At 41.2% G+C, this 21,178-nt stretch overlaps 1 protein-coding gene across 1 annotated transcript in view; it reads right to left on the bottom strand.

Moving 5' to 3' along the window:
- GRIA3 (glutamate ionotropic receptor AMPA type subunit 3) overlaps positions 1-21,178 on the bottom strand; it is a 292,117-nt gene that overhangs the window by 47,142 nt on the left and 223,797 nt on the right. The window contains 1 exon segment of the mRNA XM_070464057.1: positions 15,605-15,803. Within this exon segment, the coding sequence (XP_070320158.1) occupies positions 15,605-15,803 (199 nt within the window).

The following is a 21,178-nucleotide window of genomic DNA, read 5'->3' as shown; positions in this document are numbered from 1 at the left end:
CCCCCCTCCCTCTCCATCCCATCCCTCTGGGTCTTCCCAGCCCTTCTCACTTTAAAGGACATTTCTCTTGTCCATATCTTCCAACTATATATATATATGAAATACAATTGATTTACAGAGTGTTAATTTCAGGTGTATAGCACCATGATTCAGATATATATATCTGAATCATACACACACACACACACACACACAGAGGAGACCTGGTTTCAATCCCTGGGTCAGGAAGATCCCCTGGAGAAGGGAATGGCAACCTACTCCAGTATTCTTGCCTGGGAAATCCCGTGGACAGAGGAAACTGGTGGGCTACAGTCCACGAAATTGCAGAGTTGGACATGACTGAGCAACTAACATTTTCACTTTCACATATACATGTGTATGTGCATGCATATTAGGTCACTTCAGTTGTGTCCAATATACAAGATAATGTATATTTATAAGATAAGGAGTGTAGCTGCCTATACTATACAGTAGGTCCTTGTTTCTCTATTTTATATATGGTAGTGTATATCTGCTAATCCCAAACTCCTTAATTTATCCCTCTTCCCTTTTCCCCTTTGGTAACCATAAGTTTGTTTTCTATGTCTGTAAGTCTGTTTCTGTTTTGTAAATAAGTTCATTTGTATCTTTTTTTTTTTAGATTCCACATATAAGTGATATCATGTGATATTTGTCTTTCTGACTTACTTCACTTAGTATGATAATCTCTAGGTCCATCCATGTTGCTGCAAATGGCATTATTTCATTCTTTTTATGGCTGAGTAATATTCCATTGTATATATGTACCACATCTTCTTTATCCATTCCTCTGTTGATGGACATTTAGGTTGCTTCCATGTCTTGGCTACTGTAAATGCCAACCATGCTTTAATACCTGAACTTCCCCAGGCGAAGCCCAGCCCTTCTGTTTGTTCACCCACTGTCCTCTAGACTGGGGAATTTTGAAGGTTGGGATTCCTGGAAAAACACTGCAACTGCAGTCCTGGCTACCTGAGATCCTGCTGGTTAAATGTGCAAAAGTTAGGGGAAGGGCTGGTAGGACAGCCTCTGTCATGTTGACAGGAGATTTCAAGCTCCCAAGCAATCCCTGCCTTTTGTCCTATTGTTTTCTTTTTCCTTATGAAATTTCTTGTGCCCCTACTTCTTTCCAGGTTCTACTGTGTTTGTTTTTCCATGTTGACTAACACCTAGGGATGCTCACCTAAATTGAGACATTTGAGCTAAGAGGTTCTCTGCATTAATATAGCAGCCCTGACCCCCAAGACCTAGTAGGTGAAAGAAGAAAAGAAAAAGGGAGGTGAGGGTGGTTGAAAGAAATTAGGAGAGAGCTCCTCTCTACAAGGTAGGAGTTTCCAGCTCCTAGTCTACAACTTTTGTCCCATTCTTTTTCCCTTGAGGCATCCTTCTTAACTAACATAGGTCATCCTGATTGAAAATCTCCACTGATAACCCATACTTTGATCTGGCCACCTCCAGTCCTCTAGGATAGGACATTTGAATCATGGGGTTTGTCCATAAAGACATTAATACAACAGTCCTGGCCACCCAGGCTCCATCCAGTAAATGAGAGGTGGAAAAGGAAGGGTGTCATATGAATCAGAGGGAAAAAAAATTAGGTCAAAACTGTAACCATTTCCAGGCTTCTGGGTATCATTCCCTTGCAGTCTCATTTTCCTCTCATTTTTAGTTTTCATGGACTTTTATTGACCCTAATCTCCAGTCTGATACCATTGCTTGAGCTTCCCTGCACTTGGGGCACCTCACTCTCAGCGCCAGCCCAACCGCAGATCCCAGGCCCTAAAATGGTCATCTCCCGTTGGCCTCTGTTAATGAGGTAAGTTTTTCCTCTCTCTTCCACTCTGACAGGAACATTAAGAGGAGGAGGTTATAATTCAGCCAGCAGCTCTGACCATTCTCAAGAAACTTCTGCTCAGATTTCTGTCTGTCCCACAGGCCCAGACTCCAGCCTCTTCCCTGAATCTTTCACATAGGATTAGTAGGAAAAAAAAATCCAAATCATCGAAGCAGAAATTCTTTGGTAGAAACCACTGGTCTAGTGAGGTCATTCATCAGATTATTGGGTCCTCTATTCACCATCTATGACAAGTGGCCATTAGCCTACTCCTGGCCGATAGCCTTTCAAAGAGGAATAGCTCACTATCTATGCAGACAGTCAATCTATTTTTGGATTCCTTTATTAGAATGTTCTTTTTACAGTGAGCTAAAATCTCTATCCCTGTAATATCCACACTCTGATTTTGGTTCTGTCCCTTAGTGCCCCACAGAAGCAGTACAACTCATCTTCAAAATATCTAACCTTCAAATAGTTGAAGAGAACCCTAATATATTCTACTTCTGCATATTTTCTTCAGGCTAAATAGTCTCAATTCTTGTGACGTGGGAAACAATCTAGTAAAAAAAAATTGCAGACCAGTCCCTGTAGGTCAGCTCTCTGGGCAATTCCAGTTAGAAATGTTTTAAGACAAGACCGGTAGAGAACTATGATAAGCCATGATTGTCCTCTGATGTCAGCTCTGAAGACCTGGAGGTGTCCCTTACCTTTAACACCTTTCTCTGGATCCATATTGTACACATGTATCCAAGCCTCCTTGAACTAATTTCTATTTCTACTCAATCATTGACCATGCTATTCTCAGCCTTCTTGTTTGTACAACTGGCTGAAACCCCAGGCCAAGAAAATAAAGGAAAAATGTTCTTCAGGATGTGGTCAGTGGAGCAGTTTACTTCCTGGTGCTTCTATATATAATCAACTTTAATTATTTGCTAATCACAATTACCCAAGTTGTGGGGTGTGTGCATGTGTGCTCCTGCACATGTGTGTGTGTGTGTGCGTGTGTGTGTGTGTGAGAGAGAGAGAGAGAGAGGCTGCAGGAAAGTGGCAAGATACAAATATTTTGAAATCAAACTTTAGAATTCTGTGTAAAAGGGCTTTAATATGTTTTTATTCATGATTACTCTATTAATATCACATCAAGCTGTTTATTTTAGGTAAAATAATGTCTAATATAGTGGGGTTGTTTTTAAATATGAAGGGCTCTTTCATGATGATCTGGGGTTAGATGGCTGCCCTTTCTTTCATTTCAATTTGGTATTATTTGCCAAAGCATAGATGGGGTTTGATTTTCAAGACTGGTTCCTCAAATTCAGGCAAAAGAAGCAAAATATTCTCTGGAGAAAGCAAGGTATTCTTTGGACTTGTGAACCTCATCTTCATGTGCAAGATGTGAATTACAAAGCTAGAAATAAGACAGAGCTCAGAGCACGGATATCTACTATGATACTATTGTTTCTACTATGATACTTTTTTCTTGGAAACTTTTTTCACCCTAAACTCCTTCCCACCCCAAACACATCTACATACACTATTTGAGCAAACAAATCTTAGTGTGAATGCTAGACAGAACTAACAGTTCTTCAGTCAATAGAGGCCACAGTCTAACTTGACATAAAGTTATGGCCTGTCTTCTTGTTGTTTTGGTCACAAATAGATACCCTTTGCACTCATTTTGAATTCTCTTTTCTCTCTAAATATTTTTAAGATGCCCCCTTTTCCAGAGACCTTTCCTGATTAAGTAACCAACCCCTTTATTGTCTTCATACTGAACTCAGGGTTCTGAATGGTACCTCCTATTCTTTCCCAGACTGTCTGGGACAGAGTTCTTCACCCAGTGAATCTGAAAATCAGTGTTACTGAATGATACAAGAAATAGTCTGTAATCTAGTCTACAGAGTCAAGGGAAATAAAATTGAGAGTGAACTAAATCAGGCTGTGCCCACATAAGAATTTTGATACCACTCGGAAGTAAGAATAAGTTCCAGAATGCAGGTTCCTCTAGGCATAGCAGCTGACTACTTTCAGGAGCTTCTTCATTTAGGGCACCAGGGAGTGTACAGATAGAAGATCAAGATAGCATATAGACAAATACCTACAATCAGAACAACTGGAAAGAAATGCCATAGATGATCTCCATCCAAATCCCTTCCTTCAGACAGGTAACGTTCTAAACCATTGATAACAGGAGGGCAATGGGTTTCATTCTACCATTCGTCACCTGCATTCTAGTGCCATCTTGCTGGGGCATCAGAGTTGCAGCTCAAACACAGAAAGAGGAAGAAGGATGCTTCCCTAAGATGTTGCTACAAGATGAAATCACTAGCTAAAATATCCAGGACCCTCTGTATATATGTGTGGTGTGTGGAATTAACAGGAATTTAGGTCTTTTTCAACACGTACATAGCATATCTTCCCTTCAACTTCGATTCCCTTTCAACTTCAAGTCGTGTATCAAGATAATACTCTGTGATATTAACTAAAGTTCTTCCCCCAATAGCAGGTACCAGATCTTCCTAGTGGGATGGAGGCATCAATGGCTTAAGAGAAGATTAGGAAGAAAGCAGAACAGAAAATGCCCTTATCTTTTGTTTCAAAATAGACTTTCGAAAAGCTACAGCAGAAAAGATAGAACTGGCATATGATCCAGAAATTCCATTCCTAGGTATATAGCAAAAGGAATTGAAAACAAGGATTTGAACAGATGTTTGTACATCAGTGTTCATTGCAGCATTATTTACAATAGCCAAAAGGTGTGAACCAACCAAGTGTCTGTTAAAAGATGAATGGATAAGCAAGATGTGCTATAGATAGACGATAGATAAATTCATCTTAAAAAGGAATGAAGGTCTGACATATGCTATAATATGGATGAGTGAACCATGCAGACAGTGTGCTAAACAAAGTAAGTCACACAAAAAAAGACGAATATTATATGATTCCATACAGATTCATATGGAGAAGGCAATGGCACCCCACTCCAGTACTCTTGCCTGGAAAATCCCATGGGCAGAGGAGCCTGGTAGGCTGCAGTCCATGGGGTCGCGAAGAGTCGGACACGACTGAGCGACTTCACTTTCACTTTTCACTTTCATGCATTGGAGAAGGAAATAGGCAACCCACTCCAGTGTTCTTGCCTGGAGAATCCCAGGGACGGCGGAGCCTGGTGGGCTGCCGTCTATGGGGTCGCACAGAGTCGGACATGACTGAAGCGACTTAGCAGCAGCAGCAGCAGAGAGGTTTTTGAGTTTCCAAATTCTAAGACCAAAAGGGAAATATGAAGTTTATGTCATACTTAATAAATTGGAAAACGGATCGATAATGAGCCAGACTAACTCCCTTGGAGGCCAGATAAGAGCTGAGGCAGAGAGGAGTACAAGAGAAGTCAGACTGGGCTGTGCATCACAGAAGGGTCTCTGTGCCCTGCTCCCCACTTCACCCCAGCTCTCCAAAAGGAGGAGAGAGGATGGCACTCCCAGGGCAGAAGTAATGGGGTCTCACTTCCTAGGGTGTAGCATAGGGGTGATAAATTGAAGAGAACAGCCCATCGCTAGCTTGGTGCTGCTGTCATAGAATAGCAATGGCTACGTGAGGCCTGGAGGAGGAAGGAGCTGTCCCAGACAGGTGGAAGGAGAGAAAGAGGCTATTCCAGTAGCCCTACAACTGTGCAAGAGGAGAGAGAGAGAAAGAAAAAAAGGAGACAGCCCAGCAATAGGTGCAGGGTTATGCAGGTCTGCAGAGGAGAGGTCTGGTGGCCTGGTTGAGGGGATGCTGCAGCAAATGTCTGTGTGGAGGAGAAAGATGACTTGACATCCAAGCTGGGTGTACAGCTCACTGGATGCTGGAAGTGATGCTGATGCTCTGGGGATAGATGGCTGCCCTGATGCCATGACACCATGTAAACTCCCTGGAACTTGGATTTTTTCCCAGGGCAGAGAAAAAAATCCTGAAATGACTGGGAAATCACTGTTTGCCTGAACTTATCTGGATGTAATTTTTTCTGCCAGGTGGCAAAAGTGAGGTAGCAGAAACAGGAATGTAAAGAAATGTTTTTCTGCAAAATGGAGTTAGTTGTCTGTGAAAATATACCTCTACCATAAAACCATCTTTTAAGAAGACCGAATAAGACACAGTCAAGGCATGAATCATTAGGGGCTTCTGGACTTCTAAAATTTTTTTGATGATTAACCTTGAAACTTATTTTCCCACCTGGAAAAATTTCCTAACCGGGCCTAGTGTAAGGGTACCTTCTCAGCCCTTGTTACTACAGTTTGCTTTGTTGCTATGTGTGCTAAGTCACTTTAGTCGTGTCCAACTCTTTGCAACCCTATGGACCATAGCCTGCCAGGCTCCTCTGTCCATGGGATTCTCTAGGCAAGAATCCTGGAGTGGGTTGCCATTTCCTTCTCCAGGGGATTTTCCTGACCCAGGAATCGAACTTGCATCTCTTAAGTCTCCTGTATTGACAGGTGGGTTCCTCACTGCTAGTGCCACCTGGGAAGCCCTTTGTTGCTATAGTTTATAGTTGCTACAAGTATCCTTGAATCATTTGATGAATGTAGGACTTACAGATATCATTAGTGACCACTGAAAAGGAAGGTCAAAAATCTGAGCTCTTCCACCTTGCTCATAAAAGTTATTCAATGCATCAGCAAATTCTGAGACTCTCTCCCCAAAATATATCCTAAACCTGACCACTTTACATACTCTCTATTGCTATAACTCTAGCATATAAAGCCATTCTTCAGTTACCAAGGTCGTCTTCCTGTCCCTTAAACATGCCAGTATTGTTCCTGCCCCAGGACCTTTGCACTTCTTATTCCTGCTGTTTGGAATACTCTTGCATCATATTTTCACATGGCTAACTCTTATCATTCAGGTCTTTAATTAAATGTTACCTCCTTAAAGAGGCTTTCCGCGAACCCCTTCCATCCCAAGCTCCCAGTTGAAACAGTCCTCTCTAAGTCATTCTCTATCATAATACACAGAGTGCTTATTGGGGCCTGAAATTATTTTATGCACCTGTTTGTTTATATGTTTACTGTTTCTCTCCTTCCAACAAAATGTGCATGCATGCATGCTCAGTCATATCTGACTCTTTGTGACCCCATGAACTGTGTGGCCCACCAGGCTCCTCTGTCCATGGAATTTCCCAGGCAAGAATACTGGAATGGGTTGCCATTTCCTCCTCTAGGGGATCTTCCAGACCCAGGGATCAAACCCACATCTCCTGTGTCTCCTGTATTGGCAGGCAGATTCTGTCATGTTTCCCCTACTGTATCCCTGGTACCTAACTTGATACAGTAGACACTCTATATCTTTACTCACTGGTTAAAAAAGTGGAAGATGTTGAAGATTGGAATGCACTTGAGCACAGGGCCTCACCTTGTAGCCTTTTTGAAAGGAAAATTCGCATCAAGGTTTTATTTGTGTGTTTCCTCTTCCTTTCCAAAGTGGAGTGCTTCCAAGCATTCTGGTTAATTGCATGTTTTTGTGAGTTGAGTTTCAGTTATTTGAAATTTTAGTTGATTGTTGTTGATCAATAATAGTTGATCAACTATTTAGGCTTCTTATGGTGATAGAAAGGAATCATAAATAATCAACCTGTGCAGGCTTGCCAGGTGAATTCAAGGAAAGTATAATTGAACAGATGGGTCCCCATTCTCTAACTGGAAGGCTATTAGGTGTTTTGACTTTTTTAGACAAGAAAAGAGAGAGGTCCTGTGGTGAGTTCCTCTAGGGAAGAGAGTTTCAGAATTTTCACAAAGATTTGGGAGTCCTGTGTGATGTTAATTATCCTGGTGTGGTCTGAGAGAGTTGGCAGCCTCAAAGATAACAAAGACTTAACCCCCTAAGGCTTCCTGAGCTGTGACATGCTCTCATAAGCAAGTAGGTTACCTGGGAGGACTAATGGAGACAGGCTAATGAAATCCATATGGTTGGTCACTTTGGACAGATGGCCTGCATGCCACCTTGGAAGCACCTGAAGTTTCTAGGTGGTCCTCAAGGGCAGCTTTAAGCTGTGCACGGTGAAGTTGTTGAATCTGCAGATCACAAAGGGATGGCTAGAGATGGACTAAGAGATGAGGTCATATTTTATAACAGGGGTAGGCATGGGATCAGGAGGATGGGGGAAGGATATAAATGAGTTTTCTTTCTCCTCCCAAAGCTGGAAATGCCACCACCCCCCAACTCTCTTGCATTGAGCAAGCAGAGGTTCTTTTCTTTTTGAGAAATACCCTTCTCTCTTGTTTCCTCAGAGCTTTATTTGGACAGTTTGTATACTTCAGTTGCTCTACAGGTGGGTCCTTTAAGTCTCCTGGGATTTGTAGAACCCTTCATATCGTTAAAGAACTTTTTCTGATATTACCTTCTAACTAACCCCATACAGAAGGTAGAGCAGGGAATATTTCCCTTGATAGATGAGGAAACTGAGACCAAATGACCCTTACCCAAAGAAAAACAAGAAAGTCATCAGTGGATGTGGAACTAGAAATCATTTTCATCTTCTTATTCTTTCCAGTTCTATCTACATCATGACATAACCCTTGTCATATCACAAGCTATAACAAGCCTTGAATAATAGCAGTCTACTGCATTTGTGGCATTTGCTCTAGTTTTATGGATGTTTTCCTTTTCTTTGCCTTCTTATGCTGGATCCTTTTGAGATTTGGGGGGCATGGCAAAATTATAATTTAAAAGTGTATATAGGCTTCTTTTTCTAATTGATCCATCAGAGGAAATAAAAACAAAGATCAACCAGGAGATGCTAGAGATGCCTTAACATGCTCTACGCTATAGGCTTGGTTCATGCACAGTACCCCATGTTTCTATGAACACTCATACCAGAAAGGCACTGAGATGGAATGGAAAGAGGATCCCATCTAGACTCAGAATTCTAACTTGTCCCCACTGAGCTGAGCAGCTTTCAAGTCAGTGTCATCTTGCCTCAATGCTTCCTCCCTGAAGGAGGTGGAATAACACCTGTTCTGGTTGCCTGGCAGGATTGTCATGTGAAGAAAGTGTGGTGAGATATATGATTATGTGTTGAAAGGGGCTTCCCAGGTGGCACTAGTGGTAAAGAACCTGCCTGCCAATGCAGGAGACATAAGAGATGCAGGTTTGATCCCTGGGTTGGGAAGATCCCCTGGAGGAGGGCATGGCAACCCACTCCAGTATTCTTGCCTGGAGAATCCCATGGACAGAGGAGCCTGGCAGGCTGTAGTCCATGGGGATTGCAAAGAGTTGGACATGACTGAAGTGACTGAGCACACACATGTGTTGAAAATTGTCAGCCCACCAGATTGTGAGCTCTCAGGGGGTAGAGGCCATTTCTGTTTTATTCATTACTTTGATGACCTTCCTGCTGGAGTTATAGAGAATCATGAACCCTACTCTTATTCACCACAAAGGATATCCAGAGATTGGCACGTGCTAGGAAGTCAATCCGTCGAAATAAACACCACTGACTGCCCTGGAGGGATGATCATCTAGTTCTCTGAGATACCTATGTTTTAAGTCAGTCTGTTTACCCAAATAACCTCCAAGAATGGTGAAAAAAAAAAAAACCCAAGTATTTTCATGTGATTTTGCAAAAGGCAGAAATTTAATTTCATTCATGGAGATGGCTCTTCAGTGCTTAGCTTTGAGTTTGGTATATAGTAGTTGCCCAAAGAAGTTATTGAAGGAGTGATGAACAAGTAATAGAATCGAGGGCATTATTACTGGCCCATCTAGCCACATTTCCTCCTTTGTCTTGGAGACAGATATTGGTGTGCAGCTGTCTGAATGTATCATTCCCTTTTCAGAGTCGCATTTGGCCAGGCCTCAGTTCAGCAGCCTCACTTTGTACCTGCTGCTCTGCCTCTAGTGTTAACCTATAAGGTCTATGAGTCTGGCTGTGTAATGTATTATCTGACATAGGAAAAGAATATTTTGGGGGGGGATAAGGTGGTATGAAAATGGCCATGTCAAAATTACAAAACAATTTCTTTTTTTAAATTGTCAAGGAATATATACAATAAATGTGTCAGACCTACCATTCCTTGGTGTCAACTCATCTCCTATTGTTGTTATCATGTGATCCCTAGCATGTCATTTCACCATATCATCAAACATTTGGTCCCATCATATATGTTTTCAAACTAATTAAATGTGGTTGCTGTTGTCTGGGTACAGTGTCAAGATCTCAAATTCATCATGGTACTTGTGAGAATATCTTGTTACAAAAGAATTTCTACATTTTGATGTGTTTCCTAAGGCAAGGGGACAGGCTAAGGGATGAGGGAAGTCTGTTGTAGTAAAACTTGAAGATTAAAGGTTAGTTCTCTTAATCATGTCCAGATGTCAACATACTAGAGTGGCCAAAGCCTGAATGAACTTTTTGGCCAATCCAATACTTAACACGAGGACATTTGTGAAGAGATTGTTCTTCTTTCCTCATAAAGTTCAAAAGCCTTATAATAAATAACCAGCAAATGTTGAAATCTGGACTCTGAAAATGCGTGTGTGTGTGTGTGAGAGAGAGAGAGAGATTCAGGATGTGTAAGCAGAATCTAAATCCTCTTGGAGGGACTACTTCCCAAATCAAGTTGAGAGGGCACTTCTTTTTGCTGCCTGCATTAAAAGAAAAGTTACTGATGACAACAGTAACAGAGTCTTGTGTTGAGACAAAACATTCTTCATGAGTAATTCAACTGTGCTTCATGGGGTTTACAATGTTGGCCACTCAGAAGACAGGGCAGTTCCCGGGGCGGGGGTGGGGAGTCTGCAGATACATTTCAATTTTTCTGTCCTGCCTGGGGCACTGGAGGACTTCCCTGGTGGCTCAGACAGTAAAGCGTCTGCCTACAATGCGGGAGACCCAGGTTCAATCCCTGGGTCGGGAAGATCTCCTGGAGAAGGAAATGGCAACCCACTCCAGTATTCTTGCCTGGAAAATCCCATGGATGGAGAAGCCTGGTAGGCTACAGTCCATGGGGTCACAAAGAGTTGGACACGACTGAGTGACTTCACTTTCACTTTTCACTTTCTGGGGCACTGGAGCAAGTCATGTCTCTCCCCACTCCTCTCCATTCATATTTATTTTTTAAATGGGTTTAAATTAGCATTAACATTTCATTTTAAATGTTATCCTCTTATTCCCTGAACTATCTTTAGTGGGAATATGGCCAAGAATCTGGAAAAGAGGGCTTCCCTTGTGGCTCAGCTGGTAAAGAATCCGCCTGCAATGTGGGAGACCTGGGTTTGACCCCTGGGTTGGGAAGATCCCCTGGAGAAGGGAAAGGCTACCCACTCCAGTATTCTGGAAAAGAAATCAAGCATTTGTAGTTGTCTTCTAATATTTCTGGAGAAGGAAATGGCAACCCACTCCAGTATTCTTGCCTGGAGAATCCCATGGACAGAGGAGCCTGGTGGGCTACAGTCCATGGGGTCGCAAAGAGTCGGATACGACTGAGCGACTTCACTTCTAATATTTCTAGGGGTCTGAGGGCAGAGAGAATGTTGGAATTGCTTTTCCTCCCAGTGCTACTTTTTAACATGACTCTGTATCAGGTTAAAATTTCAAAACCTGGTGAAGAATGATCATTTTGGTGCTGTTTTCCAAATCATAGTGGCATTTCTTTGGGCAATGGCAATGAAGCTGTCGACTTTTTTTTTTTTTTTTTTTTTTTTAGCATGGGTGCTTCTAACTCCAATAGGGACATTTAGTTTTGGAGCTGCTGTCTAAGGAAATCAGTTTTCAAGTCATGAGGGCTGATGATAGTATTTCAGATGTCTCTTCCAGCTGCATGCATTTGGCTTAGTCCCTCCCTGCCTTCCTCTCTGTGCCAGTGACTTGCTGTGACTGTAAGATAACAGCGAAGGATAGTTCAGAAAATGAGAGAAACAAAAGAATCACTTAAAGATATTATCATTTTAATGGAAGCCTTACTCAGGACAAGTAAAAATGTCTGCAGGGCAATTAGAAAGGAATTTTCTTTTATTTTTCTCTTAGTGGAAGGACTAGAGGGCTGGCCCCGGGCTGTTTTATGGTATTACTATTTAGTCCTTGTGGTTTTAATATGGAGTGAGAATGGGTAGAAATGAGCTCATGTTATGTTTGTAAATGTTGCATGTGGTCTTGTTTTAGCCTGTAATGTTGAGAAGGCATGCCATCAGGGGTCCTCAAATTTTTTTTTTTTTTTAGAGGAGATGCTGTTCTTAAAATTGCCTTGAGATCATGGAGGATTGAGGGGAAAGTGACGTGCTGTGGCAGTGAAATCCCTAAGTAAGAGATGATGTGTTCCTGCTGGTTGCTTTCTCTGATTTATGGGGTTCAAGGAGGGGAAGAGTAGAGGATATTAATTTTTTAAAAAAATTTGGCAACACCCCATGGCATGTGGGACCTTAGCTCTCCTACCTGGGATGGAACCCACACTCCCGGCATTGGAAGGCAGAGTCTTAACCCTTGGACCACTGGGGAAGTCCTGAGTAGAGGATATTGAGAGGACAAATGGCTTGGAGACCAATTGGTTGGGCCCCTCAGTATTATGTGAATACCAAACATGCCCTTTGTTGGGTTTACATAACATTTTCAGTACAATCAGGCTAAGAGTTGGCTTGTCTTATACTGCTCATTCTACTCTTAGATCAACTTTTGTGAGCTGTCCTAAAGCACTTCCCCACAGAGTCCTTACTGCTGTCACTAGTAACCAATTGAGGAAAAAGAAAAGTGGCTAGCGGAAATTAGAAAATGATTTGCACTTCTTTATACCTAGAAATATCCAGCACCTTTTCTAATCAGATTTTCAAAACAGTTCCATTTTCATACGAATTGCTTATTGGCTGTAAAGGTCACTAGGAATTGGTGAACATTAGAAACTGCAAACCAATTAGAATGTGGCAATATCTTTGCTCAGAATTGAATGTTGAATTCGAATTGGCACTAGTAATAAGATGTTCTTTAATGAAACCATCATTACATGGATTAGTAGATGCTTTCCTAGTATTTGAGAAAGACACGTGTTGGGGTCTGGGCATGGGGGCAATGACTGTTTGGTCACTCTTTCAAGTCTCTGTGCTAATAAATCTTCCCAGAAGTGAAGAAGAACTAAACAGCCTCTTGATGAAAGTGAAAGAGGAGAGTGAAAAAGTTGGCTTAAAGCTCAACATTCAGAAAACTAAGATCATGGCATCTGGTCCCATCACTTCATGGCAAATAGATGGGGAAACAGTGGAAACAGTGGCTGACTTTTATTTTTTGGGCTCCAAAATCACTGCAGATGGTGATTGCAGCCATTAAAAGACACTTACTCCTTGGAAGGAAAGTTATGACCAACCTAGACAGCATATTAAAAAGCAGAGACATTACTTTGCCAACAAAGGTCTGTCTGGTCAAGGCTATGGTTTTTCCAGTGGTCATGTATGGATGTGAGAGTTGGACTATAAAGAAAGCTGAGCGCAGAAGAATTGATGCTTTTGAACTGTGGTGTTGGAGAAGACTCTTGAGAGTCCCTTGGACTGCAAGGAGATCCAACCAGTCCATCCTAAAGGAGATCAGTCCTGGGTGTTCATTGGAAGGACTGATGTTGAAGCTGAAACTCCAATCCTTTGGCCACCTGATGTGAAGAGCTGATTCATTTGAAAAGACCCTGATGCTGGGAAAGATTGAGGGCAGGAGGAGAAGGGGACGACAGAGGATGAGATGGCTGGATGGCATCACTGACTCGATGGACATGAGTTTGGGTAAACTCCGGGAGTTGGTGATGGACAGGGAGGCCTGGCGTGCTGTGGTTCATGGGGTCACAAAGAGTCAGACATGACTGAGTGACTGAACTGAACTGAACTGAACTGAGAGAGCCTCCTTTGCCTGCAATATGGATGAATGGCCTTTGAAAACTTAATGGGAATTTATGCCACCTAGTGAATACCATTTAAAGCACACCTTCCTAATTTCTAATCCTCCTTGAAGGAAAAATGCTTCCCAGAACAAGGATCCTGATTGGAGGGTCCAAGTCTGGTGTCTTGATAGCTTAAGTTGTCAGTTACTTCTTGTAGCAATTTGATGCCTGTTGGGATGGTGAACATAGGCTCTGCTAAAGCTGGATACCAAACTAAATTTCCATGGAGCTGATTGTGTGCTGACTATTCAGCAGATGGAAATCCCTGGCTTCCTGCCCTGAAATGTGTGAGTGATTTCATGAGGGCAGGGGATTATTTCCAGATAAGCTTCTGGAACAGCCATCAAGGTGAGGGTCAAGGCCAGGTTAGTCCAAGAAGATCTTCACATCATTTTGATGCTGCTATTGGATTAGCCAAAAAGTTTGTTCAGGTTCTTCTGTACTATCATGTGGAAAAACCCAAACTTTTTGGCCAACCCCAATAGTACCGAGTCCCTCACCCTGGTTAGGGATTATGAGCTGCTCAATAAAAAGTGGTAGAGGTGATAGAGGGATATTCTAAGCCAATAAAAGTTCTTCTTTTTTAAAAAAATCAAGTGCCCCTCTGCTTTTCCACCTACAATCTCTTCCAAGAGAATTCTTGAAAGGGTATCAGAACTAACTCTTTCTGCTTCAGGGAATGAAAACAGTTTTCAGTTAATCGCTATAATTTCAAGAAACACACTCCTCCTAGTTTCCTGTGAAACAATTGGATACATCCCATGATAATACACATCTAAATACATTTCTTACTGATTTCTTAAAACAAGCTGGCTTAGAACCAACATTTGTTTACTGTGGATCTTTGAGGAAAAGTCACTAATTATATCTGCCATCCCATAACTCGATTTTTGGTTGGAGAGAATTACTCAACTTTTCTATCAACTACACAAGTGGCTTCTGGATCATTGTTATAACCAGGTACCTGGGTTAAAACAGGTAACAGTTAGCAGGCAGTCGTATGTATAGAATGGGTCAGTTTTCTCAGTGAAGCCACCATGTTTCTCTGGTTGGGGCAACTGAATGAATGCATGAGTTCTTAAACATTCCTTTGATAGCCTTTTTAAAAGACAAGTTGCTACAGAACAAAGATCTTGATGTTTTATGTAAAAGTGGTTTGTCCATTGTATTACCCTTCTATAATGTTCCATCTCCTTTCTTCTTTCTCCTCCACAGTGCTGATGCCTTACTAACTTTTGCTAGTGGACAACTTGCTTCCCCTACTAAGATTGGCCCATGTTGGGTCAGAAAGGGGTCAATAAATCTGCTCAAGAAATTAAAACAATTGTCAGTTTCCCTGAAAATTGAACTATCTGCATGTACAGGAATGCTTGAAACAACTGTAATACATTTCAATAGAAAACCAATGTATAAAATAGAATGTCATTTTATAGTCCATGATTCCTCAGATTCTTAGTCAATCACCTAACTTCAGTGAACTGCCGAGACATAAAATCACTGCTTTTGTAAAAGCTAAAAAGAAGAACAGATATTTAGTTCAGTGCCTTCAGTATTCAAGTAAGGGGACCAAGGCTGACAGAAGTTAAATGACCTGCCCAAGGATAAATAGTCACTTGGTGGCAGGGTTGGGATTCCAATCTGCGAGTTCAAACTCAGTGCTCTTGCCATGCCACTTGTGAGGTCACACGCGAGTCTTGGATCTAAAGGACAATGAATTAGGTCATCAAGCGTGTAGTTCTGTCTTTAAGATGCTCTGCCTTGATAATACCTCCACCCTTTCCCAACCCTCCTTTAAAACACCATGAATCTGCCTTTGTGAGCAGGTGGTAAAATAAAAACCAGCAGGCCCAATTAACTGAAAAGCACTTACTCTGAAAAACTCTTTTGTTGAGCCGGAGTCCAGGGTCCCATACGCAATTTCAGTCTGCTTAGCTAAGTCTTCAGCACTCTCTATGGGAGAAACCATCCTCTCCACAGTCAAGAAAGCAGCGAGATTGGCAGTATAGGAAGAAATTATGATCAGGGTGAAGAACCACCAAACCCCTCCAACAATGCGCCCGGAGAGTGATCTACAAAACAAAACAAAGACCCGCCCGGACCCAGAGGGGCCAGATTTCAGTTTATGAAATCCTTATCTTTATTTTTGGAAAGAGGAATGGTTTCAGTGGAGCTGATGAAATTGAGAAGTCAATGATGTCAGGGGTGAACACATCAAACAGAATGGCACGTTGACAGCAACACCACATGGCATGATGGCATGGGATGATGGTACATGCATAATGCTCTTCAGGCCCCTAAGGGTTTCAAAACAGGCTTATTTATTTAATCACAGGAATAAATACCTTCTTTGTGCCATCTTCTGCTTAGATGTAATCATTGTACTTACCTGATTCTCTTCCTGTGAGCCTTGCTGGGTGCACCTGGGGAAGACTGTTCTGTTTCCTTTAAGGCAAATGGTTCCCAGCCTTGCCTGTACATTATAATCACCCGGGATCTTAAACCCCTCATGCTCAGACCCAGCCAACAAAGAAATCAGAATCTGAGAGTTGCAACCCAGACATATGTATTTTTAAAGATCTCTCCAGGTGATTACAATGTGCAGTCAAGGCTGAAAAACACTGATGTAAGGTGATGTCATGGCAGACACAGAGTCAAAAACCTTTATGTATTTGAGGAGAAATGAGTAGATGCTAGTAAATGAACACTATTCACTGTGAGTTTAACACATTTACTACAGACATTTCCATTCTAGTGAAGCTGGTTAATCACAAGGCAAGGGGCCATGAGATAATATTTATTGTTGTCTTCATATAAATGGCTAGTGGGGCTCAGGAGTTTTGATCCAGGGACTGAAACTCTTGCCTTTTAAAAACTGAGGCTAAGCACATAGGACAGGCCTCAAGTGAAGTTGGAAACTGGTTGTGTGATAGGATTTGAGAGGCACTAAAATGTTTGTACCTCCCTCGCCAAAATAACCAAAACAGATAAAACCATCCTCACTGGTCTGTTCTAGATATTCTTACTATTGGAATTATCTTCCAAGCTTTCTTCAGGAGGCTTGGTCAAAATGTCACACTTTACTTCAATAGCACCTATTCTCATATCATTCCGGATTAGTATATCCAGTTAGTGGAGAATGGGACAGATGATGTGTAAGTTTTAATCAGGGAACGTCTTGTTCTTGAATGTAACTATGCACAGGCATTACTTGGGGTGTTTGTTAAAATGCAGATTCCGAATATCCGAGTGCTCAAAAATCTGGACTTCTTAAGCATCGCTGGTGATGGCGGTGGTCTGCCGGTCAAATTGAGAAATACTGTTCTTCTCCATCAGTGATTCTCAACTCTGCCTGCATATCAATGTCATCAGGGGAGCTCGAGACCAAAACAAAACAAAACAAAACACAATGACCAAAAATAAAAAATAAAAAATGCCTAGACTTCACCCCAGATCAATGAAATCAGAATCTCTGGGGATTGGGCCTAAGCAGCAACATTTAAAAAGTTTTTCTTAATTTATTTTTGGCTGTGCTGTGTCTTCCTTGCCGTTCGGGCATTTCTCTAGTTGCGGTGACTGGGGGCTACTCTCTAGTTGCGGTGCGTGGATTTCTCATGGTGGTGGCTTCTCTTGTGGAGCAGGGGCTCTAGGGCACGTGGGCTTCAGTAGTTGCAGCACACAGGCTCAGTCATTGCAGTTCCCTGGCAGTGGAGGACAGGTTCTGTAGTTGTGGTGCATGGGCTTAGTTGCTCCATGACATGTGGGATCTTCCTGGACCAGGGATTGAACCCATGTCTCCTGCATTTGGCAGGTGGAGTCTTTACCACTGAGCCACCAGGGAAGCCCCAGCAGCAGCAGGTTCATAAAGCTCCTTGGGTGCAGCCAGGATTAGAGCCACGGTCTTACATCATGAGAGTACCTGGGGATAGGGTCTGCGGGAAGTTAGGGGGCAGTGTAAGAACCCTGAATGCTTAAAGATGGATACAGGCTTGTCCTGAGGAAATGTCACCTCCTTTGCAGTGCTGCTGAAGGCTGGCTCTGTGTGCAGAAATGAAATGTGGTCGCTAGGTTTCATAAAACATTGCCACATTATTCTGAGGATAGTTCTGCTCTGTGGCATAGCTCCATCCTGGTTAGGCTGTGTTCTCTCATGCCCAGAAAAGCTCACAGGAAAAGAACCCGCTCTGTCATAGAGTCAAGAATAGGCGTAGGAGCCTGGCACCTCTCCAGGCTCTGTGGGAAGAGGGCAGCTCTGGGCTGAAAGCTGGCAAGTCAAGCTCTTCTCTGTCTGTACACGCATTCTACCACTTGGAAGCAAAGTTAAATTCCTGTGTCCCAAGATAACCTTTTTTGAGCCTCTGGAAAATCCAGTTGTTTTAGAGTTTACACTCTGATCAAATCATTTTGGCACATGTTTTGATAAATAGTATTCCTTATTGATTAACTGTAAAAAAAAGACTTGGTTTTTTTTAAAGCCTGTAATTTCTGTTGGTCCCTGGATGCTTCAAACAACCCATATTTATTTCTGAGTGTCGTCACTTTTAGTTTTTTAGCTGTGCAAATCTGCTTTGCAACAGATTTTTTTCTAACTAATAGTTATACTTGTTCAGTATTTCACATGGGAACATCTCCCTTTTGATCAGAAGAGGTAAAAACATTTGGATGAGTCAGAAAGAATGTCGCACTTCCAAATGCTAAAAGTATATGGAATATTTCAATTATGAATTTGTACCTTTCATAGTCTTTCTTCATTGTTGACATATACATTTCATCTATTCTGGGCTGATCTGACTCTGGAAATAATTTTTCTATATAAAAGATGAATGTTCAAAGTGGCATTTGTACTAATAAAAAAATAATAATAGCTAACACTTAAAGAGCACTTCCTATGTGTCAGACTCTGTTTTAATTGTTCACATGTGTCAACTCTTTTAATCCTCCATCCCTGTGCTTAATCATATTTTACAGATAAGAAAATGGAGGCATTCTACAGATAAATAACTGAGGCAAAGAGATGAGAAATAGTAAATAAATCATCTAGATGAACACAATAGGAAAGACATGCCAATATTTTTATAGTATAAAATATTCATATTTTGAATAAGAAAATCCAGAATGGTGGGTAGATTATAGAAGGAGCAATTTTCCTACAAACTCTGAGAAATACCATTGCAGGAAAACCAAACATGTTTGGGTAATTATTGTTTATTATCTGTTGTTCATTTGGAATGGAGCTGTGAATGCCATCCTTATTTGGGATGATACGGTTTTATGGAGATCAAGGGGAAAACTGATTTTGGAGTATTTCCAGAATCATGGTTTGATATGAAAAGGGGTGTATTCTGCTGCCGTGAATACTAATGGTAGTTTATGTATTATCTATTTGAAATGTGGTGAACAACACAGTAATTTATGGAAATTACATTTGTGTCATGCTATTGCAGCTAATGGACTATGACTGTATCTGTGTGATCGAAAATCAAGCCTGCACATCATAACCTGGTTATTTTGGCCACCTTAATAGCTGATTCAGATAATCATGTGGTTGATCCACATGACTCAGCTGAAATTGTTGTCATGACCGAAAATAAACTTAAAAAGCAAACTGGTCTTTTTTGTGACCTCTTGTCTACATGGTTATTGATTTCAGCAGTTATGTAGTTAATACTGCAATAGACCTGTGATCATAGAGAATTTTGGTGAATGTCCACATAGAAATGGTAAAATTGTATCCACAAGCATCAGCATAGATGGAAAAAGGAGCTTCCTGGGAATCAGCGTTGAATGCACTCAGCATTCTCCCCTTAAGACAGTAGTAGCTTTGACAAGAGTCTTGGAATTTCTACCACTTTCTTCCCTTGTGTGACAGTAATGCCTAAATTCTTTTACGGAGAATGTGTGCAGCGGAACTAACTGGGAAGAAGCTCTATAAAAATCTTCACATTTCCCTTTTCTCATTAGTGAAACTATAGCCATTTAAACCCACATTTCACATGGAGGCCATATAAAAAGTGACTGATGGGTCAGCCCTATCACATTTTTAAAAGGATCCATTAAAACAAGACAAGACTTTATAGTTGAGTTAGAAAGACCTGTCATTTCTCAGTATCTTTCCTTCCATTAATGCAGCTTCAAAATGCTTAACATTCATTTCAAGTAGTTTTGTTGCACAAGACAGATTTGGAGGTTAGCATAATGAAATGACTGTAAAATGCTGCACATTTAGTATTTATATAAATGTGTTAAAGGAACATATCATACCTTTTGAAGGAATGTAAGAGGAGGCATGAAGTTAATGAAAGGAAATTAGCAATGAGAGAAAAACAGACATAAAAACACTGCAAAATAATACACAATGCTCCTGTTATCTGTAATCAGAAGAAACTAGAGTTTCTGAGTTAATAATAAAATGTATTTTATGGCCTCTAAAATGATAATAAAAGTGAGCAATGTGCTGTAACCTTCATCCTGTAAGTAAATTTTGAATTCTGCACTTAACTAGCTTCACAAGATGAAGAGCTGGAACTGCAAACTGCTTCTCCTTTGCACAAACTCTCCATCATTCCTTTGCTTCCTTCTTTCTTCCAAAGTATGCGTCATTCCTACACTCCACTCAATGCTGTGTCTATGACAGATTTTTTTTTAAATGTGCAGAATCAATCTTCTGCTCTTCTAGTCTTCTCTGATGGGAATAACTAACCATCTCCCCAAAACTGAAAACTAGGGCTTTCAGGCAGAAAAGACATGAAATAGTTGCAATAAAAAATCCTGCTATTACAATTAATTTATTATTACTCCACTACTGCTTTGAAGTGAATTTACAGTAGGATGAAGACCCTGCTCCTACATCAGTAAAGGAAAGGTTATTACTTTAAATGGAGCCTCCGAGCTCCTGTTATGTTTGATCCCATTCATTTTTTACCCTTTGTATATTTTATCCTTCTGCATACACTTTGTATTTTAAAAGAGGATCTGTATGTCAGCTAACCTGGAATGGATCCCCTGCCTGCTTCTCCAAAGGATTGATATCTTCAGATCTTAACAAGACAATAATGCTCATGCAATAATGTGTACACAGTGACCAGGTTCAAGTTAGTGTGTTCTTTCCATTTTCTCTGTTGTCATTCCCTGGAACCTTGTATTTTGAACTTGGCAGGCCCTCAGATGTCCCTGCAGCTCTAGAGAAAGTCAGCAGGGGGAGTATTTGCCTGGGAGGACTCAGACTCTGGACTGCTTAACAGTTCTATCAATGTTTTACAAAGGAAATACATTTCAGATAAAAAAAAAATTACAACCACCTGTCAATATCAGCAATACACTGCGGAATAATACAACCAAAATATTTGCAAGTGGTCTAATCCTTAAGGAAAGCCCGTTAGGGGATCAAAAAGGGATGTTGCCAGTTACTTCTCATCAGAAATCAGCTATCTGGCACTGACTACAATTT

The sequence above is a fragment of the Odocoileus virginianus genome, unplaced genomic scaffold (assembly GCF_023699985.2).
Source record: "Odocoileus virginianus isolate 20LAN1187 ecotype Illinois unplaced genomic scaffold, Ovbor_1.2 Unplaced_Contig_12, whole genome shotgun sequence".
Lineage (NCBI taxonomy): Eukaryota > Metazoa > Chordata > Mammalia > Artiodactyla > Cervidae > Odocoileus > Odocoileus virginianus.
The sequence above is the reverse complement of the archived record's forward strand: the minus strand, read 5'-3'. Positions and strand labels throughout refer to the sequence as shown.